Below are 26,079 nucleotides of genomic sequence, written 5' to 3'. Positions count from 1 at the left end.
GTGGCTTACCCTACTGCGCCGCAGCACCAGCCTGGTCCCTGGCTTCTTGGGAGCACACAGAGCTTGGCCCTATACTTGCTCGGTGGTGCTCACCCAGCCTCGAGGCTCCAAGCCCCTCCTAGGTGCCGAGGACCTCTCTCCAGCTCGGTCGTCTTTCCTGACCTCTAGACTGAGACAGCTCACTGCCCGCTTGACGTGCGAAGTGAAGCATCCCCCAGGTATCTCAAACCAAGTGCCCATCTACCCGGTGTCTCTCATTCACCCTCTTACCCCTTTCACCCATCCCAGAGGGGAAATACCACTGGTTCTACTTCCGAAATAGATCAAGAATTCGGGAGTGGTGTTGTGGCACAGCAGGTAAAGCTGCCTCCTGCTACCCTGGCATCGAGTCCCGGCTGCTCCACTTCCAATCCAGCTCCCTGCTAATGGCCTGCGAAAAGCAGCGGAGGATAGCCTAAGTGTCTGGGCACCTGCGCTCATGTGGGAGACCCGGATGAAGCTCCTGGCTCCTGACTTTGGCTCGGCCCAGCCCTGGCCTCAGTAGCCATCTGGGGAGTGAACCAGAGAATGGAAGATCTCTCTCTCTTTCTCCCTCCTTCCCTCCCTCTCCCCCTCTCTCTGTGTAACTCTGATTTTCAAATAACTAAATAAATCTTTAAAAAGCAAAAAGAACTCAGTGACAGTCATCCCTTTGTAGCCACAGGGGAGGGGTTCCAGGACCCTTTGGGCTATCAAAATTCAAGAATGCTTAATCCCTTCTACGAAAATAGTGTATTATCTGCTTTTAAACTATGCACATTCCGGGACTGGCACTACGGCATAGCAGGTAAAGTCACTGCCTGCAGTGCCAGCATCCTATATGGGTACCGGTTCAAGACCCAGCTGCTCCACTTTCAATCCCACTCTCTACCATAACTTAGGAAAGCAGCAGAAGACGGCCCAAGTCTTTGGGCCCCTGCACCTGTGTAGGAGACCTGGAAGAAGCTCCTGGCTTCAGATTGGCACAGCTCCAGCCGTTGAGGCCAATTGGGGAGTGAACCAATGGATGGAAGATCTCTGTGTGTAAATCTGACTTTCAAATAAAAATAAACAAGTCTTTAACAATGCACATTCTCCCATAGACTGAGTCATCTGCAGATCCCTTAGGATGTCTAAGACAATGTAAATGCTGCAGAAACAGTTCTACATTCTATTGTTTGGAGAGTGGTGATAAGGAAAACATCTTATGTGTTCACTGCCGACACAGTTTTCAAAGTTTCTTCACCCTGCAGCTGTCCCCAAGGAGACAGAGGGACATCTGCACCCTGGGCCACTGCCTTCGCCTCTCTCCTGCACGGCTGGCTGAGGAGCTCCTAGCCGGCCCCCGCCTCCTCCTGGCCTCCGTCCGCTCAGCACAGCAGCCACCGGACCCTGCGAAGAGTCAGGGCCAAGCGCTGCCACTTCTCTGTGCAAAGCGCTGCCTCCGTGCTGACAGGTCCTTGTCCTTCCCCATCGCTCTCCGTCCCTCGCCCCCTCACCCCCTCTGCCCTCTTGCAGGGGCATTCCTGGCCTCTGCCTGCACCATCATTCGCTTTCCAAAGCCACCAAATTCTGTCCCTGTGCCACACACACACACACACCCATCTCCCTCGTGCTCTCCGTCATCTGGCCCATGGTGGCTTTTCCCAGCTCCTGGGCCACCGCCTTCTCTACTTGAACGTGGACTCCTCGAGGCCAGGGCCCTGGTCCGTGTGGCCCCCTGCCACCTCCCCAGCCCCCAGAACACAGTCCGAGGGAAGGGCAGACAGGCACTCCGGACGGCTAGCCTGCCACTGTCTCTGTGGGTACATAAGCTGTAGCAGGAGGCTGTCATTGCCAGAAGCGACATGCCCCAGGGGCTGGGCTCTTGGTGGGGGGGGGACCCATCCGCTAAGCCCCCTCTCCAGGGACCACGGCTGCTTTGCCAGGAAAGCTTCAGGGGCTGTGGGAGCCCCCGCCCCCACCGGCGAGGGCCGCCTGCCTGCCCGGGCATGTCAGACTGGGCTCCCTCTGGGATTTCTGCATTTCCTCAGGAGAGATGCGCCCTAGGGGATGGTTCCTGTTTCACAGCCCACACCGCACGCAGAGAAGGAGGTTAAAGGCCGGGGTGTGGACTAGAGCAGGGGCAGATCTGGGCACACGTGGGAGCCTGCTGAAGGTCCCCATCCGAGCAAGCAGAGATCAAGGGAGGGACGGGGAGGGGGAGGGGGGGCGGGGAGGGGGAGGGGGGAGAGGGGGAGAGGGGCTGGCTTGGCACAGGCAGCACCCAGTGAGCATGCCCTATTCGGGGGCTGCCCCTGGCGGGGCTGCTATGGGGTCAGAACACCCACCCTGCTCTGTTCCCAGACGGTCGGCAGACAAATCACCCCACATCTCGGATGCAAACTCTCCTTTGATCTGTGCTGTGCGTTTTCTGATCTCTCCCCTGGTGAAACACGCACGCCTCCAGGAACTCACTCCAGGTAGAAACGTGCAGGTCTACACATTACCGCAAAATGCATGCCTGCAGAGCCGTGACCCAAGCCGAGCCAGAGAACATTCCAGAGCCTCACGGCCCTCCCCCGCGCCCCCTGCTATCCTGACTGCTGTGGGATTCATCTCTCTGCATTTCTGTACATTTCTGCTGCCTGCCTAGCCATAAACAATAAGAGTTTACTTCCGCCCTGTGCCTCAACTTTACAGCCAGGCAATCACAAAGCAGGTGATTTTTCTGTCGGGCTTCTTCTCTCACACACCACTTTAACACTTCACACTTGTTGGGGGAAGCTGAACTTGATGCCTTCTCACGGCTGTTGAATTTCCCGCTGTAAGAATGGATCACAGCCGGCGCCATGGCTCAATAGGCTAATCCTCCTCCTGCGGCACCAGCACACCGGGTTCTAGTCCTGGTCGGGGCGCCGGTTGCCCCTCTTCCAGGCCAGCCCTCTGCTGTGGCCTGGGAGTGCAGTGGAGGATGGCCCAAGTCCTTGGGCCCTGCACCCGCATGGAAGACCATGAGAAACACCTGGCTCCTGGCTTCTGATCAGTGCGATGCGCCGGCTGCAGCCATTGGAGGGTGAACCAACAGCAAAAAGGAAGACCTTTCTCTCTCTCTCTCTCACTGTCCACTCTGCCTGTCCAAAAAAAAAAAAAAAAAAGAATGGATCACAGGAGCCCGTGGAGCGGCTTAGCAGGTGAAGCCGCCGCCTGCAGTGTCGGCATCCCATGTGGGCGCCGGTTCGAGTACCAGCTGCTCCACTTCTGATCCAGCTCTCTGCTGTGGTGTGGGAAAGCAGAAGATGGCCCAGGTGCTTGGGCCCCTGCACCCATGTGGGAGACCGGAGGAAGCTTCTGACTCCTGGCTTTGGCCTGACCATTGTGGCCATCTGAGGATAGAAGATCTCTCCCTCCCTCCCTCCCTCTCTCCCTCTTTTTCCCTGACCTTCTCCCTCTCCCACTCCCTCTCCAACTCTTTTAAGTAAACAAATCTTTTAAAAAAGAATGGCTCCCAGTTTTTCAGGCATGGCACCATCTCTGGGTGGTGTCAGGCCATCACAAACAAGGCTGCCCTGTTGCTTCCTTTGCGAAGTGCTTGTTCAAGTCTCTTGCCCGCTGGCCTGTCTTGGCCTCACTGGTCTGCAGGAGTTAGGGGAGAAGTCATTTGAGGGTCAGATGTGTGAGACATACAAGGAGAACTTCCACATGTTCATTGGCAACATGGAGTTAACAGGTTTATTTTGTTGCACACAGTGTCTGAAATCCACGCATGGTTTTTACAACACGCTCACGTCTTCTCCACCTGTGGCACATCCTTTTACTCTTCATCTACCTCTTAAACAACAGGTGCACATTCCAGCTCTTCTCCTAAAATACCGATGCTTCTGGAACTTCCTTCAAAATCCTCTAGGAGTCTAGGGTCGTGATCATATGGCGCTCCCAGAGGCCACCTGTGACAAATCCAAGTCTGGCCGTGTGGGGTGTGCTCCCGGGCCGTCTCCTGTTCTGCTGGGTCTCACCCAACAATCCTGCCACAGACCGGGAGGCTGCAGCAGCCTCTTCCCTGGCCATTACATCCGGGCTGGAAGTCAAGTTTGCTGCTGTCGTCTGGGCCGGGAAAGTCGCGGCCAACAGCAGGACGCCACTTATGGGTGCCGTGGTTAATACGACTTGCCACATTGTAGTAACCCTTCTCTCTGGGATGCAAGGTGGCCAGGCAGCCACAGCCAGGGACGGGAGAGGACAGCTGGGCAGGTGCGGAGCAGACGAAAGCAGGGGCTCCGTCAAAGGTGAAAGGGTCTGTCTCTGCCTGGACCACGTGCTCAGGGCCCGGCCAGCCTGATGGCTCCCACTCTCACCATTCAGCAAGGGAGCTGGTGGTCTGGCCTCCGCCCTCTGACCCCCGCCTCGCCCCTTAGCAGAATGATCCCATCATGCGAAGTCTGTACATGCATGCCACCCTGCCGAGACGGCACACAGCTGGGGGCCACCCCTCCTGGCTCCCGCACCCCGTGTCCATCCCGCGGGCACAACCTGGCAGCTGCACCCCAACAGCTCATCTCCTCCACTCCCACGCCAGCAGAGGGAGGCCCCATGGCCCCTGGAGCCCTGAGCATCCCGGCCCACGTGGCCCACAGTGCACTTCTCACAGGGCAGCTCTTTGACAAGCCAGGCCCTGCACGTGTGCTGCTGGGGGCCCTTCCTGGCACCCCACTGCCTCTAGAGCAGACTCCAAAATCCCCACCAGGGCCTCTCGCAGCTCAGGGCCTCCCCACTCCCTCAGGCCTTCCTGATGCACCTGGGTTCCCACAGCGCGCTCCTACCTCAGGACCTTTGCACCTGCCAGGCCCACAGCATGAGCACTCCCCCTGGGCTGCCCCCTCTATCCACGCCCCTCCTCTGGCCTCTCTCTGCCCCACTGCATTTCTCACCACTGCACGGCACAAGACCCGTCACCCCCATCACCCCACTCCAGCTCACCTGCCCTCCCCGCCCACAGACAGAGGAGGTAAGGGGAAGTAAAGGCACGGCCTGCTCAGTTCCAGGGTCCTGGGTGCCAGGCACCCAACGCGTGATTCTGGATCAAGGAGGCAGCCAGTCAGCGGCAACCACCGAGTCCCGGTCAGGCACAGGGTGGGGGTTTGGAGGGCGGACGGGGTCTCCGTGTGGCTGCCCCGCGGCCTGGCGGAGGGGAGGGAAGCAGGAGCCCCGGCCCCTCCTGGCCGCAGCACGCCGGCTGCAGAACAGCCTGTTTCTGAGAAGCGGATCTGCCTTCCTGGCTGGGCGAGCTCGGTGCAGCCCCGGGGGGGTGGCCGGAGGGCACCGGGCCCCTGTGGGCTCAAGGGGCGGGGGCTGTGATTACCTGGAGACAAGGGTGCTAGAGGGTGGGCGCGCGAGCTACGGGCAGTACCTCCGCCAAGCGGGGCCCAGATGACCCGGCGGATGGCCTGCACCCAGTCCTCCATGTCCCGCTGCGAGCTGGCCATGAGCAGCAGCGCCTCGGGGTTGGCCGGCACCTTCTCCCGCTCGCCGGTGCCACCTGCAAGACAGGGAGACACAGGCTTATGTGGGGGCCCGCCCCCGACACCACCGGTGGGCATCACTCCCCGGGCCGGAACCTCCTTCCAGCGACAGCCCTGTTCCCGGTGCTGGCTCGAAGCCGACCTCTTTCACACCCTTGGCGACCCCTCCCACTGTCCTCTTTTTGCCTTTAGTCTTGTGCTGTTATTTTTCCATATCAAAATAGAAGCCATGGAAAGCATGCCCAGAGCAGAGTTAGAAAAGAAGACTCAGACGCTAGGGGGAGATCAGAGAAGTGCAGTAGCCCCAGAGCAGCCTCACCATGTTAGGTTTTGAGTCAACTCCCCCCACCTGACAAGCACAATTCATCATCGCTGTGTCCTGCCCCTACCCCCGCAAAACAATGTGAGAAAGACACAGACAGGCACCCCAATGCCTACAACAGCCTGGCCCCAGGACCCCCATCCAGGCCTCCCATGCGGGTAGCAAGGACCCAACTCCTTGTACCGTCACCTGCTGCCTCCCTGAGCAGGAACCTGGGGTCAGGAGTGGAGCCGGGAGCTGAACCCAGGCGCTCCCACATATGGGATGTGGGTGGGCTGTGTCGCATCAGGGCCCGCTCTGCCCAGCCTGACACCAGATTCTCCGTGTGTGCATCAACATCACGGCCACTGGATATATCCAACCGGGCCAGGCCAGGGCTCAGGGCTCCAGGTCCCCACCCACAGCCGGCCCCTGGAACGGCAGCTAAAGGCGGAAGGGTGGAAAGGCACAGAGCCCCCCACCCCCACCCCCGTAGCGGACCCGCCCTCAGCCCTACGGCAGCCCAGCTGCATGGGAATTCTTCTCCGGGATGCTCACGAAGCTGTTTACGCAGAGCGTCAAGGGATGTAGAAGCACAAGAACCATCTTGAGGTACCCATACCCCACAACACGTAACTGAAGCCCCACTGCCCACACCCAACCAGGACCACCTGCCGGCAGCACCCGTGGAGACCCCAGTTCCCAAGGGGGTGTGGGCTGGCAGTGAGGGACGGCAGCAGGACCCCGGCTGTTCCATGTTGGCTCCTGAGCCCGGGGGCAGACAGCAGACAGAAGGGGCTGGTGTTGGCCGGGAGCTGGGCACACACCCCGTGCTCTTCTGCGAGGGCCTCTCGTGCTCACCAGCACTCAGCCACCAGCCCAGGAGGCGGAGGCCCAGGGTAGGCAAGGAGACCACAGGTAAGGCGTGGTAGAGCAGGATGCCCTCCCCCCCCACACACACACACTAGGGGCTCCTGCCCCCTCCCCTAGAAGTAAGACAACCTGGTGGGCCAGTGCCATGCCACTGGGGAGACAGGAGGCTGCCCCCAAGAGTTGGAGCACAGGGAGGGGTGTGATGTCTTGTGGCGCCACGGGCAAGGCCCGAACACTGGGCAGCAGGGACAGTGGGCTGCAGACCCCGGGCCCAAAGCCCAGGGGTGGGGTGGGCATATGGACCTCCCAGGCCCCTGGGATACAGACAAGCCCTGATCGCTTGGCTCGCACGGCCCTGGGCAGCCCCCAGCTGCTCCAGTGGCTGCGGTGGTCATTTATGGGGGGGAGGGGACACGGCTGCTACCCCCCAGGGAGCAGCTCAGCTGTGGGGACAGTGGCCCTGCACAGCACCTGGGCCTTGCGGGCTGAAGCCCCCCGGGCGGCTTTTGTACAGACACATTTCTGGGAAAGCACCTGCGGACGACTTGGAGAGCCGGGCAGCGCCTCCTCCCTTGTTCCCCCTAAGCTTCCTCCCTTGTCCCCCCTAAGCCGGGAAATTCCTTTTCCATCAGGTAAGTCATATAAGCTCGAGTCACCCTGCTCAGACGCACAGAGACGCCCCCACGCCCAGGGCCCTGCCCCGTGGTGCTCTGGGCCCGTGAGTTTAACTTCGCACAGATTTCTGTACGTAGCCCTGCTACTGGTGTATATTTTCATGCAGGCATAACCTTTCAGGAGGGGCCACAAATCATTTCCCAGAGTGGCTGGGGTTCCGGCCCCCCACATCCTCGCCCATGCTTGATGCCCGAGGTTGGAAAGCCTTTTAAACCTCCAGCCGTCCTCGCAGGACTGCCGGGGTAGAAGGTGCCGCTTGCATTCGCACTTCCCCGGTAACTCACAACACGGGGCACCTCTTCCTCTGGGTATCTTCCCGGGATCTGCTCAAGGTTTCACCGTGTTCCGTTTTCCATTATCGAGGGTTTCTGCATTTGAGTTCTCTCTCAGTTACCTGCTCTGCCAATATTTCTCTCCAGCTGTGCCTTTTGTTCTTCACTCTACAAACAGTGCGTCTTGCGGAGCAGAATTTAATTTTCCAGACTCCGATGTGTCATTCCCTCGGCTGAAGCTTGCTTCCGGTGTTGTACGGAGGAAACCTGAGCTAAACCCCAGCTCGTAAATGCTTTCTCCTAGGTTTTATTTCAGAAGCTTCGTGGGTTTTGGATTTACACTTGGGCCCGCGAGTTCAGTAGTCTACGTTGACAAGGGCTGAACTGAAGTTAATTCTTGTGCCTGTGGCTGCTCCATACCCTTTGTTAAGAAGTACTTTCTCTCCTGCCATGGACTTGCTGGTGCACCTGCTAGCTGCAAAGAGACAGCGCGGCTTCTTCCTTGTCAACCTGAGCACCTTGCACGCCTCTTCTCCGTCTGTCTTACTGCACTGACAGGGCCTCCACTGGGATGCCGAACAGAAGTGGCGAGTGCGAACATCCTTGTCTCACTCCTGATCCTAGGGCCAAGGCGTCCCATTCTTTACCGCTGGGTCTATCTGCTGTGGGGGTTTTGGTAGATGTCCATGGTCAGGCGGAAGAAATTCCCTTCTATTCCTAGTTTGCTGAGGGTTTTTATTTTCACTTTTGTTGTATTTGAAAGGCAAAGAAACAGAGAGAGAGAGAGAGAGGAAGAGAGATCTTCCGTCTGCTGGTTCCCTCCCCAAATCCCATAACTGCCGAGGCTGAGCCACATGGAAGCCAGGAGGTAGGAACTCAGTCCGGGTCTCCCACATGGGTGCAAGGCCCAAGCACTCGGGCCATCTTCTACTGCTCTCCCAGGTGCCTTAGCAAGGAGCTGGATCAGAAGTAGAGCACCCAGGGCTCAAACCTGTGCTGCAACATGGGATGCCAGTGTCACAGGCCTAATCCTCTGTGCCACAACATTGGCCCCTAGAAAACATTTTTTTAAAGGATTAGATGGTAAATATTTTAGGAGTTCGGGCTAAATGGTCTCTGTCACAACTACTTTGATTTTTTTGAAAAGATATTTCAATATTTAAAAAAAATTATTTACAGCTGGCGCCGTGGCTTAACAGGCTAATCCTCTGCCTTGCGGCACCAGCATACCTGGTTCTAGTCCCGGTTGGGGCGCCGGATTCTATCCCGGTTGCCCCTCTTCCAGGCCAGCTCTCTGCTATGGCCCAGGAAGGCAGTGGAGGATGGCCCAAGTGCTTGGGCCCTGCACCCGCATGGGAGACCAGGAGAAGCACCTGGCTCCTGGCTTCGGATCAGCAAGATGCGCCGGCCGCGGTGGCCATTGGAGGGTGAACCAAGGGCAAAAAGGAAGACCTTTCTCTCTCTCTCTCACTATCCACTCTGCCTGTCAAAAAAAATATATATATATATATATATATAAAATTTATTTACTTATTTTCATTGTATTTGAAAGGCAGAGATACACACACACACACACACAGAGAGAGAGAGAGAGAGAGAGAGAGAGAGAGAGAGAGAGAGAGAGAGAATATCTTCTGTCTGCTGATTCACACCCTAAACACTGCGGCAGCCAAGGCTGGGGCAGCCTGCAGCCAGGTTGCCATCTGGGTCTCCCATGTGGACGGCAGGTGCTCAAGTGCTTAAGCCATCATCTGTTCCTCCCAATGCAAGTGAGCAGAAGGCTGGGTCAGAAGCAGCGAAGCCAGGACTTGAACCAGGCACTCTGCTATGGGATGCAGCCATCCTACAGGGCAACAAAAGCCACTGCACCAAGCGCGTGCCCTCTCTCGACAACTTCCAGTCTGCGGTTACAGCATAAAAACAGCCACGGGCAGTACTCGCATGTCAGGGGGAGGGCAGGGCTGTTGGCATAACGCCTTATTTAATAGAAGGCAGGGGGCCAGTCCAGAGGCTGTGGTTTGCCAACCTGGGTTCTTGCTGGTCTCCACGCGTGTGTATTATTCCTTTCTTTCCTCAGTTTATTTTGGGTATAATTTGGTCTTTTTCTTTACAAAAAAAATTTAAATGGAGAGAGAGAGAGAGAGAAACAGAGCTTCCATCTACTATCTGCTAGCTCACTCCCCAAATGCCCATAACAGCCAGGAGAGCTGGGTCAGGCTGAAACCAGGAGCCAGGAACTCAACCTGGGTCTCCCACGAGGGCGGCAGGGAGCCAAGCACTTGGGCCACCCCCTGCTGCCTCTCAGGGCGTGCACCAGCAGGAAGCTGGAGTGGAGGCAGAGCAGGGATTCCGGCCCAAGGACTCCAGTGTGGGATGTGGCGTCTCCGGTGACGGCTTCACCTGCTGTCCCACACGCCCATCCCTGGTTTTTCACGGGGTTCAGTGCTACACAGGCGTCCAAATCTGGGTGTGTTTTCACAACATTTTAGTTCAAAACATCTTCTCATTTTCCTCTGGAGCCCTGGTTTCCAGATCTAAAGCGATCTCCAGAAATCTTTCTAGTACAGATTTCCAACTCCACTGTGTGCGGGGAACGCAGGCCATAAGACTTGATCCTTTCAAATGTACTAAAACTTGGTGTGGGCCCACACACCTCTGCACTGAGAAGAACTACTCTGCCATGGTCGGGCAGGGTGTTCTAGAAACGTGAATGAGGTCTGCTCGGCTGACAAATTTGTCTTCAATATCCTTACTGGTTCCGGGACTACTTGTTCTATCAATGATCGAGACAGGGTTATGAAAACCCGCAACTATAATTTCAGACTTGTCTATTTCTCCTTGCCCTCCGATCGGTCCCCGCTCCCCGTTATTTGAGGGTCTGGCTGTTAGGAGCGCAAACACTGAAGACTTAGATTCTCTTGATGACCTGGCCCCTTTTTCATTACGAAATGACCCCCTCTTGGCTGTGAAATCCGACGGGCAACCACGGTGCTTTCTGCTCACTCGTGTCAGGAGGGTGTGTCTTTTACCACCCTTCTAACTCTGTATTTCACGTGCATTCCTTGTTGGGCACACAGCGGGGTCTTGTCTTCTGTGCAATCTGACAAGCTTCAGTGTGTGTGTGTGTATGTGTGTGTGCGCACACATGCACGCCTTCCCCTCTCCATGATGTAGTGACTGCTTTAGCATCTACAGTATCCGTCTTTAACTTCTCACAATCCACTGCAGCTGACATTACACGCTTTCGTGCTCAGCATAAAGACCTTTGAGGGCCGGCGCCATGGCTCAACAGGCTAATCCTCCGCCTTGCGGTGCCGGCACACCGGGTTCTAGTCCCGGTCGGGGTGCCAGGTTCTGTCCCGGTTGCTCCTCTTCCAGGCCAGCTCTCTGCTGTGGCCCGGGAAGGCAGTGGAGGATGGCCCAAGTGCTTGGGCCCTGCACCCGCATGGGAGACCAGGAGAAGCACCTGGCTCCTGCCATCGGATCAGCGCAGCACGCCGGCTGCGGCGGCCATTGGAGGGTGAACCAATGGCAAAAAGGAAGACCTTTCTCTCTCTCTCTCTCTCACTATCCACTCTGCCTGTCAAAAAAAAAAAAAAAAAAAAAACAACAACAACAACAACAACACCTTTGAAGAGTATATACTTCCATTTCTTGTTTCCTGGCCTCTCGTGCTGTGGTTGTGATACTTTTTTTTTTTTTTTTTTTTTTTTTTTGGACAGGCAGAGTGGATAGTGAAAGAGAGAGAGAGACAGAGAGAAAGGTCTTCCTTTTTGCCATTGGTTCACCCTCCAATGGCCGCCGCGGCCGGCGCATCTTGCTGATCCGAAGCCAGGAGCCAGGTGCTTCTCCTGGTCTCCCATGAGGGTACAGGGCGCAAGCACTTGGGCCATCCTCCACTGCCTTCCCGGGCCACAGCAGAGAGCTGGCCTGAAAGAGGGGCAACCGGGATAGAATCCGGCGCCCCAACCGGGACTAGAACCTGGTGTGCCAGCGCCGCAAAGCGGAGGATTAGCCTGTTGAACCACGGCGCCAGCCGATTGTGATACATTTTACTGTTACACGCTGCTATCCATCTCAAAAGACGTAGTCATTGTTTTAAGTTAAGTGGATACTATCTCCCGCAAAGACTTAAATGTTAAGAAAGGGCCACGCGGTTGCCCCGCAGTCGCTGGTCCCAATTCCCGTGCAGCCTTGTTTTACTGTGGTCTTGCTCTACTTCTGCTTGAAGGTCTTCCTCGAACATGTCTCGTGGCAGGTGATGGCTGGTGAATTCTTTGGGCGTGTGCATGACTTCGTCTTCCTGAACGGTATTCTCACGGGATAAATTCTTCCAGGAGAAAACTGTGCTCACTCGCTCGCACGCTCTCTCTCTCTCACTGCTGCTCCACTGTCTTCCCACTCTCATTGTTTCTCATGAGGAATCTGCAAGAATCTTCGCTTGTGGAGGGGACGTGTCTGTGTCTTTTTGTTTTTTTTCGGTCCCCTTTGTTCCTGATGCATTTATGACGATGTTCTCAGTGCAGTTCTTCATGTTTCCCGCACTTGGGACTCACTGAACTTTGCAGATTTACAGTTCGCAGTTTTCACAAATTTCGGAACACGTTTGGCCGTTATTTCTTCAACCATCTCTTCTTCCCCCTCTTCGGGATTCTGATTACTCGTATTTTACGCAATATGAAGGTCGCCCACAGTTTAAAGATGCTCTGCTAACTTTCTGTCCAGTTCTCTTTTCTCTGTTTCATTTTTGGATGGGAGAATCCTAGACCCCTAACAACATCCACGTCCTGGTCCCCGGAACCTGTGAAGAGGTTGCAGACGGAACCCAAGTTGTGAATCAGCTGGTCTCGGGATGAACCAGCAGGGACCCAATGGCGTCACAAAGGTCATTAAAAACAGGAGACACAGACAGATGAGGACAGGCCAGGAGAAATGTGACTACAGGAGAAGGGGAGACGATGCAGTGGGAGAACTGGACCTGTCGTTGATGAGTCTGAGGCAAGGGGCCAGGAGCTGGAAAGTTCAGCAGCACGGACATCCCCTCCCTGAGCCTCCGGAAGGGAACTTGGCTCCACTGACACCGTTATGCGACACCAGTGGGACTTGTGGCCGACTTCTGCCCTACAGAACCATAGGATAAATTTGTGTTGTTCAAGCCCTTGGATTTATGGTACCCAGTCACAGCACCAACAGAAAACTAATGCAGACCATGTCTACAGCTGTATCTCTGAGCTCCCTAACTTTTCATCCTTGTTAATCCAACATTAACCCCATCCAGTGTGTTTATCATCTCATACATTGGAGGCTTGATCTCTAGGAATCTGATGTGGGCCTTTAAAAAAATGTATACCTTTCATGTGTTTTTGGAACATATGGAACACGTTTAAAAATTCTTTTAATTTTTTTTTTTTTTTTGACAGGCAGAGTGGACAGTGAGAGAGAGAGACAGAGAGAAAGGTCTTCCTTTTTGCCGTTGGTTCACCCTCCAATGGCCGCCGCGGCCGGCGCATCGTGCTGATCTGAAGCCAGGAGCCAGGTGCTTCTCCTGGTCTCCCATGCGGGTGCAGGGCCCAAGCACTTGGGCCATCCTCCACTGCACTCCCTGGCCACAGCAGAGAGCTGGACTGGAAGAGGGGCAACCAGGATAGAATCTGGCGCCCCAACCGGGACTAGAACCCGGTGTGCCGGCGCCGCAAGGCGGAGGATTAGCCTGTTAAGCCACGGCGCCGGCCAATGTCTTTGCTAATTTTACACTCTGTGTCACGTCTGGGTTGGTTTCAACTGAGTTGGTTTCCATCATCATGGATTATCTTTGCTGCTGCTTTGCGTTCTTGGTATTGTTGATGAAGTGTCAGTCACTGTGATTTTAAACGGTTGGGTGCTGGATGCTTTCTGTATACCTATATTCTTTAGATCTTTCCTGGGATGAACTTAAACAATTGCTCCTGGCAATTGTTTGCTGCTTAGAGGTTTTGCTCTTAAGACCTATTGGGGGGTAGGGGGAAGGAGTCAGTGTTGTGGCACAGTGGGTTAGGCCTCTGTCTGTAACACCGGAATCTCAACTGAGAGCCAGTTCAAGTCCCGGCTGCTCCACTTCCAAGCCAGCTTCCCACTCACGTGCCTAGGAAAGCAGCAGAAGAGGGCCTGACTGCTTGGTCCCTGGCCACCTTGTGGGAGACCAGGATGGAATCCTGGCTCCTGCCTTTGGCCTGGCCCAATGGCAGCTGTTGCAGCTACTTGGGGCAGGAGTCAGAGGATGATGATCTCCCTCTCTCTGTGTAACTCTCAAAATGAGACCGATTACATAGACCCAGAGCCTCAGCATGGAGCTCATTATTCCCTTCTGTGTCTCCTACCCTGCGACCCGTGAGTAGGGAACTTTCCGGTCTGGCAGCTAGGACCAGGCGCTACTCCCTGAGCTGTGTCAGGACAGACACGGCTGCCTCGATTCCTCCCTGGTGGTTCTCTCCCCAGCCTTGTGGAGTTGTGTCGTGTGCGTGTAGTGATGGGGACACGGATGACTTCTCAAAGGAGCTTCCTCTCCCTGCAGCTCTTTGGTCTTTGCCATGCCAGCCCAGGAGCTCTATACATTGGTCTCCCTGGACTCTCAGCTCTGTCGCCTCAGCTGGTGGAGGCCGGTGGGCTCCAGTTGGGCATCCCCTTCCTGCAGCCCAGCCTGGAAACGTCCCCCAGGCAGGGCTCTCCTAGTCTGGTTCCCAGCTCTCAGGGGTCACCACGTTTCCCTACCTGACGCCCAGCAGCCTGACAGCACTGTGCTACATGCTTTGCCCTCTTTCTTTGTATTTCGGTTGTTTCAGGACAGAAGGTGAACTATGCCCTATTGCTTCATCTTCTCCAGAAGTGAACGCCCCACGGCCACATTTGAGGACCCACTATATGTGAATTGCTGTGCAAGGCACACAACAAGCCGTCACCGTTAGTCCTCACCGGCACCCTAGGAAAGATCACTGCTGGCCCATTTTACAGATGAGGAAACAGACTCGGGGAAGGTAAGCACTCACTCAAGCCCAGGCTTGCTCACCCATAAACTCACTCTCCTTCCTCAACCAAAAACATCCTCCAAGGCCGTGGAGGGGAATGCTAGGAAGATGAAGTAGGTTGGGCCCAGCATCCCTATTGGCAGTGGTTCGAGTCCCAGCTGCTCCACTTCCAATCCAGCTCCCTGCTAATGCACCTGGGAAAGCAGTGGAGGATGGCCCAAGTGTTTGGGCCCCTGCACCAACACGGGAGACCCAGAAGAACCTCCTGGCTTCTGGCTTTAGACTGGCCCAGCTCCAGCCATTGCAGACATTTGTGGAGTGAACCAGCAGATGGAAAATCTCTCTCTCTCTAACACTGCCTTTCAAATAAATGAAATAAATCTTAAGAAGATGAAGTGGACCATTGAAACAACGTTGGGATTTTCTAAAACATTCAATTGCTTATGTCCGTCTTTTTCTCTATTAGGGAAGGTTAGGATTAGCTTTATTAAAGGAAAAAAATACATCAGTGAGAATTCTTCATGAAAGATGAGTCTGTTATTAGTCCTGTTATTTTTCTTTTCTGCTAAAGATTTCTTTCTTTATTTGAAAAGCGGGGGGGGGGGGGGGGGCCAGAACCATCTGCTGCTTCACTCTACAACGTTTGCAGTGGGGCCAGGCCAAAGCCAGGAGCCCAGAGCTGCAACTGAGTCTCCTCTTAAACAGCCCTTGGCCCCACGACGTGCGACACAGCAACTCACTGCTGACCAGAGCCACGTGCACGGACAAGATGAGGGCAGCTGCCTTCCCCAGAGGATGGACTGGGGTTACTCCCTTAGCACAGCACCTGGGAGCTCCCGTGCACCCTCCAAGTGGTCCCCGTTACCATTACACTCCAGTAAATATGACACAGAGCAAGCTCTCCCTGTCCCAGCCCCACAACGTCCATGGGAGGGCAGGAGGTTGCCTTGTACACAGTAGGATTCTGAGCAGCATCCCTGGCACCTACCTGCTAAGTGCCAGGAGCAACCTCTGCCTTCCTCCCAGGTTATGACAACCAGAGACGTCTCCACTCGTTGCCAAATGGCCCTTGGTGGGGGCAGGGCAGGGACTGCTCCTTGTTGCAAAGCACCAGTAAGGAGCGAGCAGGTCTGCACGTCTAAGCAACTCTACAATTCTGCACATGTGAGACATCCCACAGCACAGCGCAGCCATTGCCAAAACCTAACCCCTACTTCTCTCTCAGACTGGCTCCCGCCTCCTGCATTCCCATCTCAGTGCCGGGCAACCGATGCCCAGGGCAGAGAGGGCTGGGGATCACCTGGGCTCCCGCTGCCCCCTGCCCATGCACTGACCTGCAGTCTGCAGCCCCACCTGGGGGCTCGTCCACTCTCAGGGTTTAAAGGCTCCTTCCAAAGCACTGCTCCCTCTTGGACAAGAATGAACTCATGTGGAAATCTGACACACGTGTGGTCAGCTTCCGCTCTCTCCAGCGCATATCCACTCCTACCAGAGAATGCTCTGGCTCCTCCTTCGAGACACACTCAGCACCGGGTCCCCCACACTGTTCCACCCTGTCCAGTCCTGGCATGACCTGTGGGTTCCTTCTCCGCCCCCATGGGTCTCAAAAGGACAGTGACAGTGACACCAGCTCACCCCACTCCCCCACCACCTTCCAGGTACCCCTGCCCTCTCCTGCTGCGATTCACCTCTCACTGGGTTCGCTGTCATTCTGGGTGCCTGCACCTGCTGCTCCCCCGGCTACTGCTGGAACAAAGATGCTCTCCAGGGTGTCGGCACCACTTGCTCCCTCACTGCCTCAGGTCTTCCCTTGAGGGTCACTTTCCTGGTAAATCTTTCCTAACCACGCTAGGTAAACGACGCCGCACGTGTCACCCGCCACACCTCCTCCCACGGTGAGTCTGTCGGTACTGTACGTGTTCGCACGGATTCCGATCGTTTTCAGCCAACCCCTTCTTTGTTTTGGGGGTCTCTGCAGCACAGCAGGCAGTGACTGGCACGGGAATGGCCCACACAGAGGCTGGGGCAGACACAAGACACGACCCCTAACAAGAGCAGGCATGGAACACGGTGCCTGGCACACACGCAGACCACTGCGAGGTGACACGGTGGTAGTGAACACTCCAAGGGCCTGGACGGCAGCAGTGCCACTGTCCCCACTACAAAGGACAGGAGACGGGGGCCCAGCGGTGCTCAGAGTCACACGCAAGGTGCAGCTGGAACCAGGCGCACAGGCAGGTGGCTCCACCCCGACTCCACGCTGCGCCCACAGCATCGGCTTACGGCTTGTTCCAGGCGCCACGGAGCAGGGGAGTGAGCCGGGAGCCCAGCCCAGCGGTGCCGGCTCCAGCTTAAGGACTTAAACCCCTCCCTCCACCCATCAAAGGGCTCCTGGGAAGGAGGGGCACTCTAAAGTGCACCAGACCCTGGCAGGGGGCCTGGGACAAGCACTGGCTTTCAGCTTTTCTATATGAAAATTGCTTTAAAAAAAAAAAAGAGCAAATAGGGCATACAGGAGCACTTTTGAAAGCCATGCAACCTGCTCCATGTCTTTCAGGTGACAAAGCTGTCATCTTGGTGGAATTAATCAAATTATACTTCTGACCTAGTCCTTTTCTACTGAAGTTCATGGAAAAGGTTAAAGAAAAGCATTGCTTGGGGCCAGCATTGTGGCATAGCAGGTAAAGCCACCACCTGCAGTGCCAGTATCCCATATGGGCACTGGTTCAAGTCCCGGCTGCTCCACTTCCCATCCAGTTCTCTGCTATGGCCTGGGAAAGCAGTGGAAGATGGCCCAAGTTCTTGTGCCCCTGCCACCCACATGGGAGACCCGGAAGAAGCTCCTGGCTCCTGGCTTTGGCCTGGCCCAGTCCTAGCTGCTTGCGGCCATTTAGAGAGTGAACCAGCAGATGGAAGACTTCCTCTCTCTTTCTCTCTCTCTCTCTGTCTCTAACTCTGCCTTTCAAATAAATTAGTTTTTTTAAAAAACGCAATATTTAAAAGTGATAGCATACAAGCACTATGGATAACAGTAGGGAGGTCCCTCAAGATATTAAAAACAGAACTGTCCTACGATGCAGGAATCCCACTCCCGAGAACACAACCAGAGGGCCTGGAATCGCTCTGTCAAGGAGACATCTGCCCTCCCGTGCTCACCACAGCACCATGACAGGAGCCGAGATACAGAACCAACCTCGGTGTCCGCCCACAGACGAAAAGACAAAGAGAATATGGATACCTGTGATGGGTTACTGCCCAGCCACAAAACCAAAGGGGAAAACCCGATCACACGCAACAACATGGATGAACGTGGAGGACACGGTATTTAGGGAAATAACCAGGCACACAGAGACGAGCACCACATGACCTCGCTCATGTGTGGAAGCTAAAAATGTCAAACACCGAAGTAGAGACAGAGCCTGCAGGGGTGAGGGGCACCTGGGTTGGAGCGGTGTTGGTTAAAGGATATGTAGGGGCTGGCACTGTGGCGTAGCAGGTAAAGCCGCCGCCTGCAGAGCCAGCATCTCATATGGGCGCAGGATCGAGTCTCAGCTGCTCCACTTCTGATCCAGCTCTCTGCTGTGGCCTGGGAAAGCAGTGGAAGATGGCCCAAGTGCTTGGGTCCCTGCACCCACGTGGGAGACCCGGAGGAAGCTTTAGATTGGCCCAGCTCCAGCCATTGTGTCCAACTAGCGAGTAAACCAGCGGATAGAAGACCTCTCTATCTCTCTGCCTATGCCTCTCTGACTTTCAAATAAAATAAATAAATCTTTAAAAAATAATTTTAAAAAATCTCACCAACAAAGATGCATGCAGACTGAAAGTGAAAGGATAAAGAATTTCCATGCCACCAGAAACCAAAAAAGAACTGGTGTAGCCATGCTAATATCAGATAAAGTAGATTTTAACACAAAAACTGTTAAAAGAGACAAAGAAAAGCACTTTGGAATCATTCAGGGATCCATTCAACAGAAGATGTGACTTTTTTTTAAGACTTTATTCATTGATTTAAGAGGCAGAGTTACAGAGTGAGAGAGGGGGAGAGAGAGAGAATCTTTCATCAGCTACTTCACTCCCCAAAACGGCCGCAACAGCCAGAGCTGGGCCAGTCCAAAGCCAGGAGCCAGGAGCTTCTTCCATGTCTTCCACATGGGTACAGGAGCTCAAGCACTTGGGCCATCCTCCACTGCTTTCCCAGGCCAACGCAGAGAGCTGGATCAGAAGAGGAGCAGCCAGGACTAGAACTGGTGTCCATATGGGATGCCGGTGCCAGAGGCAGAGGATTAACCTGTGCCACAATGCTGGCCCCAAGATGTGACTATTATAAACGAATGTGCACCTAATTACAGGGTGCCTGGCTATTTAAAATAAATGTAATGGATTGAAAGGGAGACTTGGACTCCAATACAACAGTAATGGGGGATTTCCACACCCCACTCTCAGCAATGGACAGAATAACCAGAGAGAAAATCAGCACGGAAACAGCAGACGTAATCGACACTGCAGGGCAAATGGGCCTAACAACATCTACAGAACTTCGCCCTGCAGATGCAGAATGCACATTCTTCTCGGCATGCATGGAACCTTCTCTGGGGTTGACCACACACTAGGCCATAAAACAGGTCTCAGCAAATTCAGAAAAATCAAGATCATACCATGCAGCTTCTGAACACAGTGGAATGAAGCTGGAAGCCAACAACTCAGGAATCCCTAGAGCATATGCAAGCACATGGAGACTGAACAACATGCTCCTCAATGAACAGTGGGTCACAGAAGAAATCAAAAGATGTATCAAAAATTTCTGGAAACAAATTAAGCTGACAACACAATATATCAAAACCTATGGGATACAGCAAAAGCAGTGTTAAGAGGAAAGTTTATACCAATTGGTGCCTACATCAAAAAATCAGAAATCCACCAAATAAAGAGCTATCAATGCATCTCAAGGATGTAGAAAAACAGCAAACCAAACCCAAAACTAGGAGAAAAAGAGTTAAAATTAGAGAACAAACAAAATTGAAACCAAAAAAAATACAAAAGATCAACAAGATGAAAAGTTTTTTTGAAAAATAAACAAAATTGACACACCACTGGCCCAACTTAAAAAAAACAGAAAGACTCAAATCAATAAAATCAGAGATGAAAAAGAAAATGTAATAACAGATACCACAGAAATAAAAATAATCATCGTTAATTACTTCAAAGAACTATATGCCAATAAACCAGGAAATCTAAAAGAAATTGATAGATTCCTGGACAAATACAACCTACCTAAATTGAGCGACGAAGATATAGAAAACCTAAACAGACCCATAACCAAGACAGAAATTGAATCAGTAATAAAGACCCTCCTAATAAAGAAAAGCCCAGGGCTGAATGGATTCACTGCTGAATTCTACCAGACATTGAAAGAAGAACTAATTTTTCTCGAGCTATAAGCTATTCAAAATAATCAAAAAGGAAGGAATCCTCCCAAACTCCTTCTATCAAGCCAGAATCACCTTAATTCATAAACCTGACAAAGATACAACAGAGAAAGAGAACTACAGACCAATTCCCCTGATGAACACAGATGCAAAAATCCTCAATACTAACCAATCAAATCCAATATCACATCAAAAAGTTCATTCACCTGGACCAAGTGGAATTTATCCCTAGTATGCAAGGATAGTTCAACATTCAAAAATCAATGTGATACATCACATTAACAAATTAAAGAACAAAAACCATATGATTATCTCAATAGATGCAGAGAAAACATCTGATAAAATACAACACCTTTTCATGATGAAAACTTTAAGCAAATTGAGTATAGAAGGAACATTTCTCAACACAATCAAGGCAATTTATGACCAACCCATAGCCAGCGACCTTTTGAATGGGAAAAAGTTAGAAGCATTTCCATGAGATCCAGTACCAGACAAGGATGCCCACTCTCACCATTGCTATTCAATATAGTCCTGGAAGTTTTAGCCAGAGCCATTAGGAAAGAAAAAGCAATTAAAGGGATACAAATTGGGAAGGGGGAAGTCAAACTATTTCCATTTGCAGATGTCATGATTCGATATATAGGGGAGCCAAAAGACTCCACTAAGAGACTATTGGTACTCATAGAAGAGTTTTGGTAAAGTGGCAGAATATAAAATCAACAGCCTTTGTATACACAGACAATGCCACGGCTGAGAAAGAACTTCTAAGACCAATCCCACTCACAACAGCTACAAAAACAATCAAATACCTTGAAATAAATTTGACCAAGGATGTCAGAGATCTTCAGGATGAGAATTATAAAAAAGTAAAGAAAGTAACAGAAGACACAAAAAAATCTTCCATGTTCATGGATTGGAAGAATAAGTATCATCAAAATATCCATACTTCCAAAAACAATTCACAGATTCAATGTAATACCCATCAAAATACCAAGAAAATTCTTCTCAGATATAGAAAACACCGGAGACCTGGAATAGCCAAAGCAATTTTGTACAACAAAAACAAAGCTGGAGGCATCACAATATGAGATTTCAAGACATACTACAAATCAGCAACAGGAGTCACTGTGTACTTACACCCCATGTGGGATCTGTCCCTAATGTGTCGGTTAAAGCGAAGTGATGCTAAAACTAGTACTGAAACAGTATTTTTATACTTTGCGTTTCTGTGTGGGCACAAACTGATGAGGTCTTTACTAATTACATACTGAATTGATCTTCTGTATATAAAGAGAATTGGAAATGAAAAAAAACAACCTGGTGTTAAAATGGAAATGGCATAGAAAATTAATTAATTTGAAAAAAATTATGTAGGATCTCTGTCTTTAATGTGCTGTACATTGCTATTTAATGCTATAATTAGTAATCCAATGGTAGTTTTTTCACTTTATGTTGCTATATGGGCAAAATGTTGAAATCTTTACCTAATATATACTAAACTGATCTTCTGTATATAAAGAGAATTGAAAATGAATCTTGGCCGGCGCCGCGGCTCACTAGGCTAATCCTCCGCCTTGCGGCGCCGGCACACGGGGTTCTAGTCCCGGTCAGGGCACCGATCCTGTCCCGGTTGCCCCTCTTCCAGGCCAGCTCTCTGCTGTGGCCAGGGAGTGCAGTGGAGGATGGCCCAAGTGCTTGGGCCCTGCACCCCATGGGAGACCAGGAGAAGCACCTGGCTCCTGCCATCGGCTCAGCGCGGTGCGCCGGCCGCAGCGCGCTACCGCGGCGGCCATTGGAGGGTGAACCAACGGCAAAGGAAGACCTTTCTCTCTCTCTCTCACTGTCCACTCTGCCTGTCAAAAAAAAAAAAAAAAAAAAAAGAAAGAAAATGAATCTTTACATGAATGGAAGGGGAAAGGGAACGGGAAAGGGGAGGGCTGCGGGCGGGAGGGAAGTTATGGGAGGGGGGAAGCCATTGTAACCCATAAGCTATACTTTGGAAATTTATATTCATTAAATAAAAGTTTAAAAAAAAAAAGACATACTACAAGGCAGTTATACTCAAAACTGCCTGGTACTGGCACAAAAACAGATGGGTAGACCAATGGAACAGAATAGAAACGCCATAATCAACCCACGTATCTACAACCAACTTATCTTTGACAAAGGAGCTAACATCCATCCCTGGAGCAAGGACAGGCTCTTCAACCACTAGCACAGACAGCATGGAGAGCTCGGAAATCTGGACGTAGACCTACCATATGACCCAGCCATCCCACACCTGGGAATCTACCCAAGGAAAATGGAATCAGCATAGGAAAGAGGGATCTGTACTCCACGGTTATTGCAGCTCAACCCACAATAGCAAAGACATGGAATCAACCCAAATGCCCGCCCCCTGAAGACTGGATAAATTATAGGATATGTACACCACAGAATACTACACGGTAAAAAAAAAAAAAAATGAAATCTGTCATTTGCAACAAGATGGGTGAACCTCGACAACATCATACTTAGTGAAGTAAGCTAGTCCCAGAGGGACAAATACCATAGGTTCTCTCTGACCTGCGATAACTCACAGAGCACCTACGGGGAATCTACAGAAGTGAAATTAACACTTCAGATGCAATGACTTTGAGCAGCCCTTGTCTCAACTGTTGAGGAACAGGTTTTTTTTTTTTTTTTCTCATACAATTTGTGGAACTTTACTTAGTATAGAGTGAATTATAAATGTATAATATATAAATTTAATTGAAATAGATCTTAGAAAAAAGAGTGGGAATAGGGGAGGGAGGAGGAGGAGGGGGAGGAGGGCGTACAGTGGGAAGACTCACTATATTCCTAAAGTTGTATCTATGAAAAAAAAAAGAAATTTAAAATTTAGGTTAGACAGCTTCCCCACGTGCCAGCGGCTGACCTGGATCTCGGCCCAGCCCTGCTGACACCACAGCCCAGGACACGACTGCCTTCCAAATGGCCGAAGCTGCAGAATAACCTGTCTACCTGTGAAACATACATAAAGCAGCAGCAGCAACAATGTGTCCTTGCACAGGGCCCACTGCCATTCCCCTGGCTGCCCAGGGATGCAGGGGCCCAGCCCGGGCTCAGCTGCTAAAGGACCCAGGCCTGAGGCCCAGGTGCTGCGGACACAGCCACTTAGGACGGCACAGGCTGATGGAAATACAGCGCGAGCCACACGGACAGCTTTAAACAGTTTTTTAGTGCCTGCCTTTAAAACGAAACAGGTGTAACTATTTTTAATAATGTATCCCAATAGATCCAAACCACAACCATTAATTTCAACACACTGTACTAATGAACAGTTATTGAGATATTTCAAACATATCCGTGCCAAATCTATTTGGCATGGTTCTGCTGGTTCAGCCACACATCCTGCGCTCATAGTCCCTAGGGTCTGGCGGCTACATTATCCGACAGCTTTTAAATGGCATAGACTGGGGAAGGATGTTTGTTCTGCTTACCATAACCCCAAAAGACAGGCCAGACCTGGCACCGTCAGAGCTCCGGAACCAGCTTCCAGCCCTGGGCCATGAGCCAGCGGGGGGCGTCAGTGGGGCACAGCAGGTGATCCAGCGCAGTGCCTCCCCGTCTTCCTTCATTTTCTTTTCTAGCTTGGAGCCAGCACACACCACCAACCCTCCAAGGGTTACTCTGGTCTCCTGCCCTGGTTTCCCCACCGCCTGCCTGTGGCTCTGGCTGCCCACTCACCCCTGGGCACATGCTTGCTCCTCTTCAGATACCTGGCAGGGCAGAAGGGCATGGTGCAGGGACCGCTCAGGCTGGGCTCAGCGGCGCTCTGGGCGGAGGTGCGGCTGCCTGTGAGCTCGGCCTGGGTAGCCGGGTCTGTGCCTTTCGTGTCTCCTGGGGAACTTCTGCATTTCTCAGCGCCCAAGGTTGGGACTGCCCCAGGGCTGGGGACCTGCTGGAATGCCCCCCCCCAGGACACTCCAGCTAGCAGGGGTGGGGACAGCCTGCAAATCATTAAGCAACCCGCAGCTGAGGGCACGTTGCCCTTGCTACATTCTCCAGTCCACATGAGGGCAGGTTCCAGTCCCGGCCGCTCCACTTCTGATCCAGCTCCCTGCTGATGTGCCTGGGAAAGCTGCCGAGGATGGCCCAAGTGCCTAGGCCCCGGCCCCGCATGGGAGACCTAGATGGAGTTCTAGGCTCCTCACTTCAACCTGGCCCAGCCCCAGCCGTTATGGCCATCTGGGGAGTGCACCAGCAGATGAAGATCTCTCTCTCCTCTCTTCTGTAACACCGCCTTTCAAATAAATAAATCTTTAAAAACTAACCAACACAAAGCCCTATATTCATTTATTGAAAAGCAGAGAGAGAAAGAGCTCCGATCCACTGACTTTCTCCCCAAATGCCGGGGGTCGGAGGCAGGAGCCAGAACGCAAGCACCGGAGTCGCCACTGCTGTTTCCAGGGTCCGCGCCACAGGAGGCCGGAGGCGGGAGCCACGGGGTGCGGGCGTCTTCACTGGCACCCGCGCCAAGAGGCCGAATCCCAGCCCCCACAACTGGGGTGTGAACTTAGCTGTTCTGGGTTCCTTCTGTGAAACCGGCTGCCTTCCTCTCTGCTGGGACAAAGGGGCAGGAGTCGGCTCCCTGGCCCTGCCTGGCCTCTTCACCTCAGTGGCGACGCAGTGTCACATACACTGGCACGGCTCTGGATAGCAAGTACACAAAAGAAGTTCTGCCTGGGTGGATGGCACCTGCTTATCTGCTTATCTCCCTCATTGGTCCATCCACCTATCCATCCATCCACCTGTCTATCCACCCATCCCTTCAAAAGGAAAAGCAGCCAGCTAACAGCAGCATCTCTGTTTAACTCTTCAAGGCCCACTGTTCCCAGAACAACAGCCGTACCCTGGGCCAGCGAGGCTGTACCCATAGGTCCCTTGAAGTCCTCTACATCTCTCCCTGTCCCACCCAGCACCTCCGCGCTCTCTCAGGGGTTCCCAATATGGTTCTCCAGCTGTCTGCGTGGACGCCTCCAGCTGCCTCCAGCTTCCTCCAGCCCCCCCCCCACTTCGGGCTTCAGCTCGGATGTCAATTACCAAACCTCACCTGTGTGACAACCGCTGTCAAGGACCTGCCCCCGCCCGCCCGAGTGTCCCCACGCTGTGTTCTCTATAAAGCCTAGCCCAGGAAAGCAGCTTGCTTGTCCGATCGCGTCTCACGAAGGCGGACCCTGCCTCCTTGGGTGTCCACGGTCTCCCAGGGACTGGTCCCATGCCAGGAAGAGGCTGGGAGCCAGTGAGCGGCAGGGATCATGCCAGGGCCCTGGACGGCCCTGTGGACTGACAGCCAATCTCTGTCAACGGACGTGCCCAACTCGGCGCTTTATTTACTCTACAGGCAGAGACAGACACACAGAGACCTCCCATCCGCTGAGGCTGGGGACAGAGCTGGGAGAGGGGAACTCAACCCAGGCCTCTCACATGGGTGGGAGGGACCCAACTATTTGCACCATCACCACTGCCTCCCAGTTTCTACATTGGCAAGAAGCTGGCATGAGGAGCCAGAGCCGGATATCGAACCCAGGCGCTCCAATAGGGGGTGCGGGCAACCCGACCAGCATCCTAGCTACAAGGCCAGCACCTGCTCCTAAGATACCCAACACTTAGCGCTTCCCATATGCTGGCCACCATGCTAAGGCCTTTGCATATTTTAGCTCAATATGCTGGTACAACGATGATACCCATTTTACAGGTGAGCAAAGAGAGGCCACATAATCTCTCTGATGCCACATGAAATTACTCGCCAACTGGTTGAGGACCAAGGATCTGCACCCCCTGGCTGCAGGAGTGGTGGCTCCCGGCTCGGTGCCTGTGGTTGGCAGCCTCTGAGGTGGTCCCCGCCCCTTGGTGCTCACATCCTGGTATCACCGTCCCTCGGGAATGTGAGCTGGATCTAAGAACTCGTTTTTAGTGAGTGGACTTCGGCCAAAAGTGACAGCACGTCACTGAGAGTGGGTTACAAAG

General features: G+C 53.0%; 1 protein-coding gene across 1 annotated transcript in view; it reads right to left on the bottom strand.

The window, feature by feature from the left end:
- The window catches only part of ARHGAP22 (Rho GTPase activating protein 22), a 184,719-nt gene that overhangs the window by 21,982 nt on the left and 136,658 nt on the right, over nucleotides 1-26,079 (bottom strand). The window contains exon 5 of the mRNA XM_062214314.1: nucleotides 5,405-5,533. Within this exon, the coding sequence (XP_062070298.1) occupies nucleotides 5,405-5,533 (129 nt within the window). The remainder of the gene's footprint in view (nucleotides 1-5,404; nucleotides 5,534-26,079) is intronic.

The sequence above is a fragment of the Lepus europaeus genome, chromosome 17 (genome assembly GCF_033115175.1).
Source record: "Lepus europaeus isolate LE1 chromosome 17, mLepTim1.pri, whole genome shotgun sequence".
Taxonomy (NCBI): Eukaryota; Metazoa; Chordata; class Mammalia; order Lagomorpha; family Leporidae; genus Lepus; species Lepus europaeus.
This window is presented reverse-complemented; position numbering and strand designations above follow the sequence as displayed.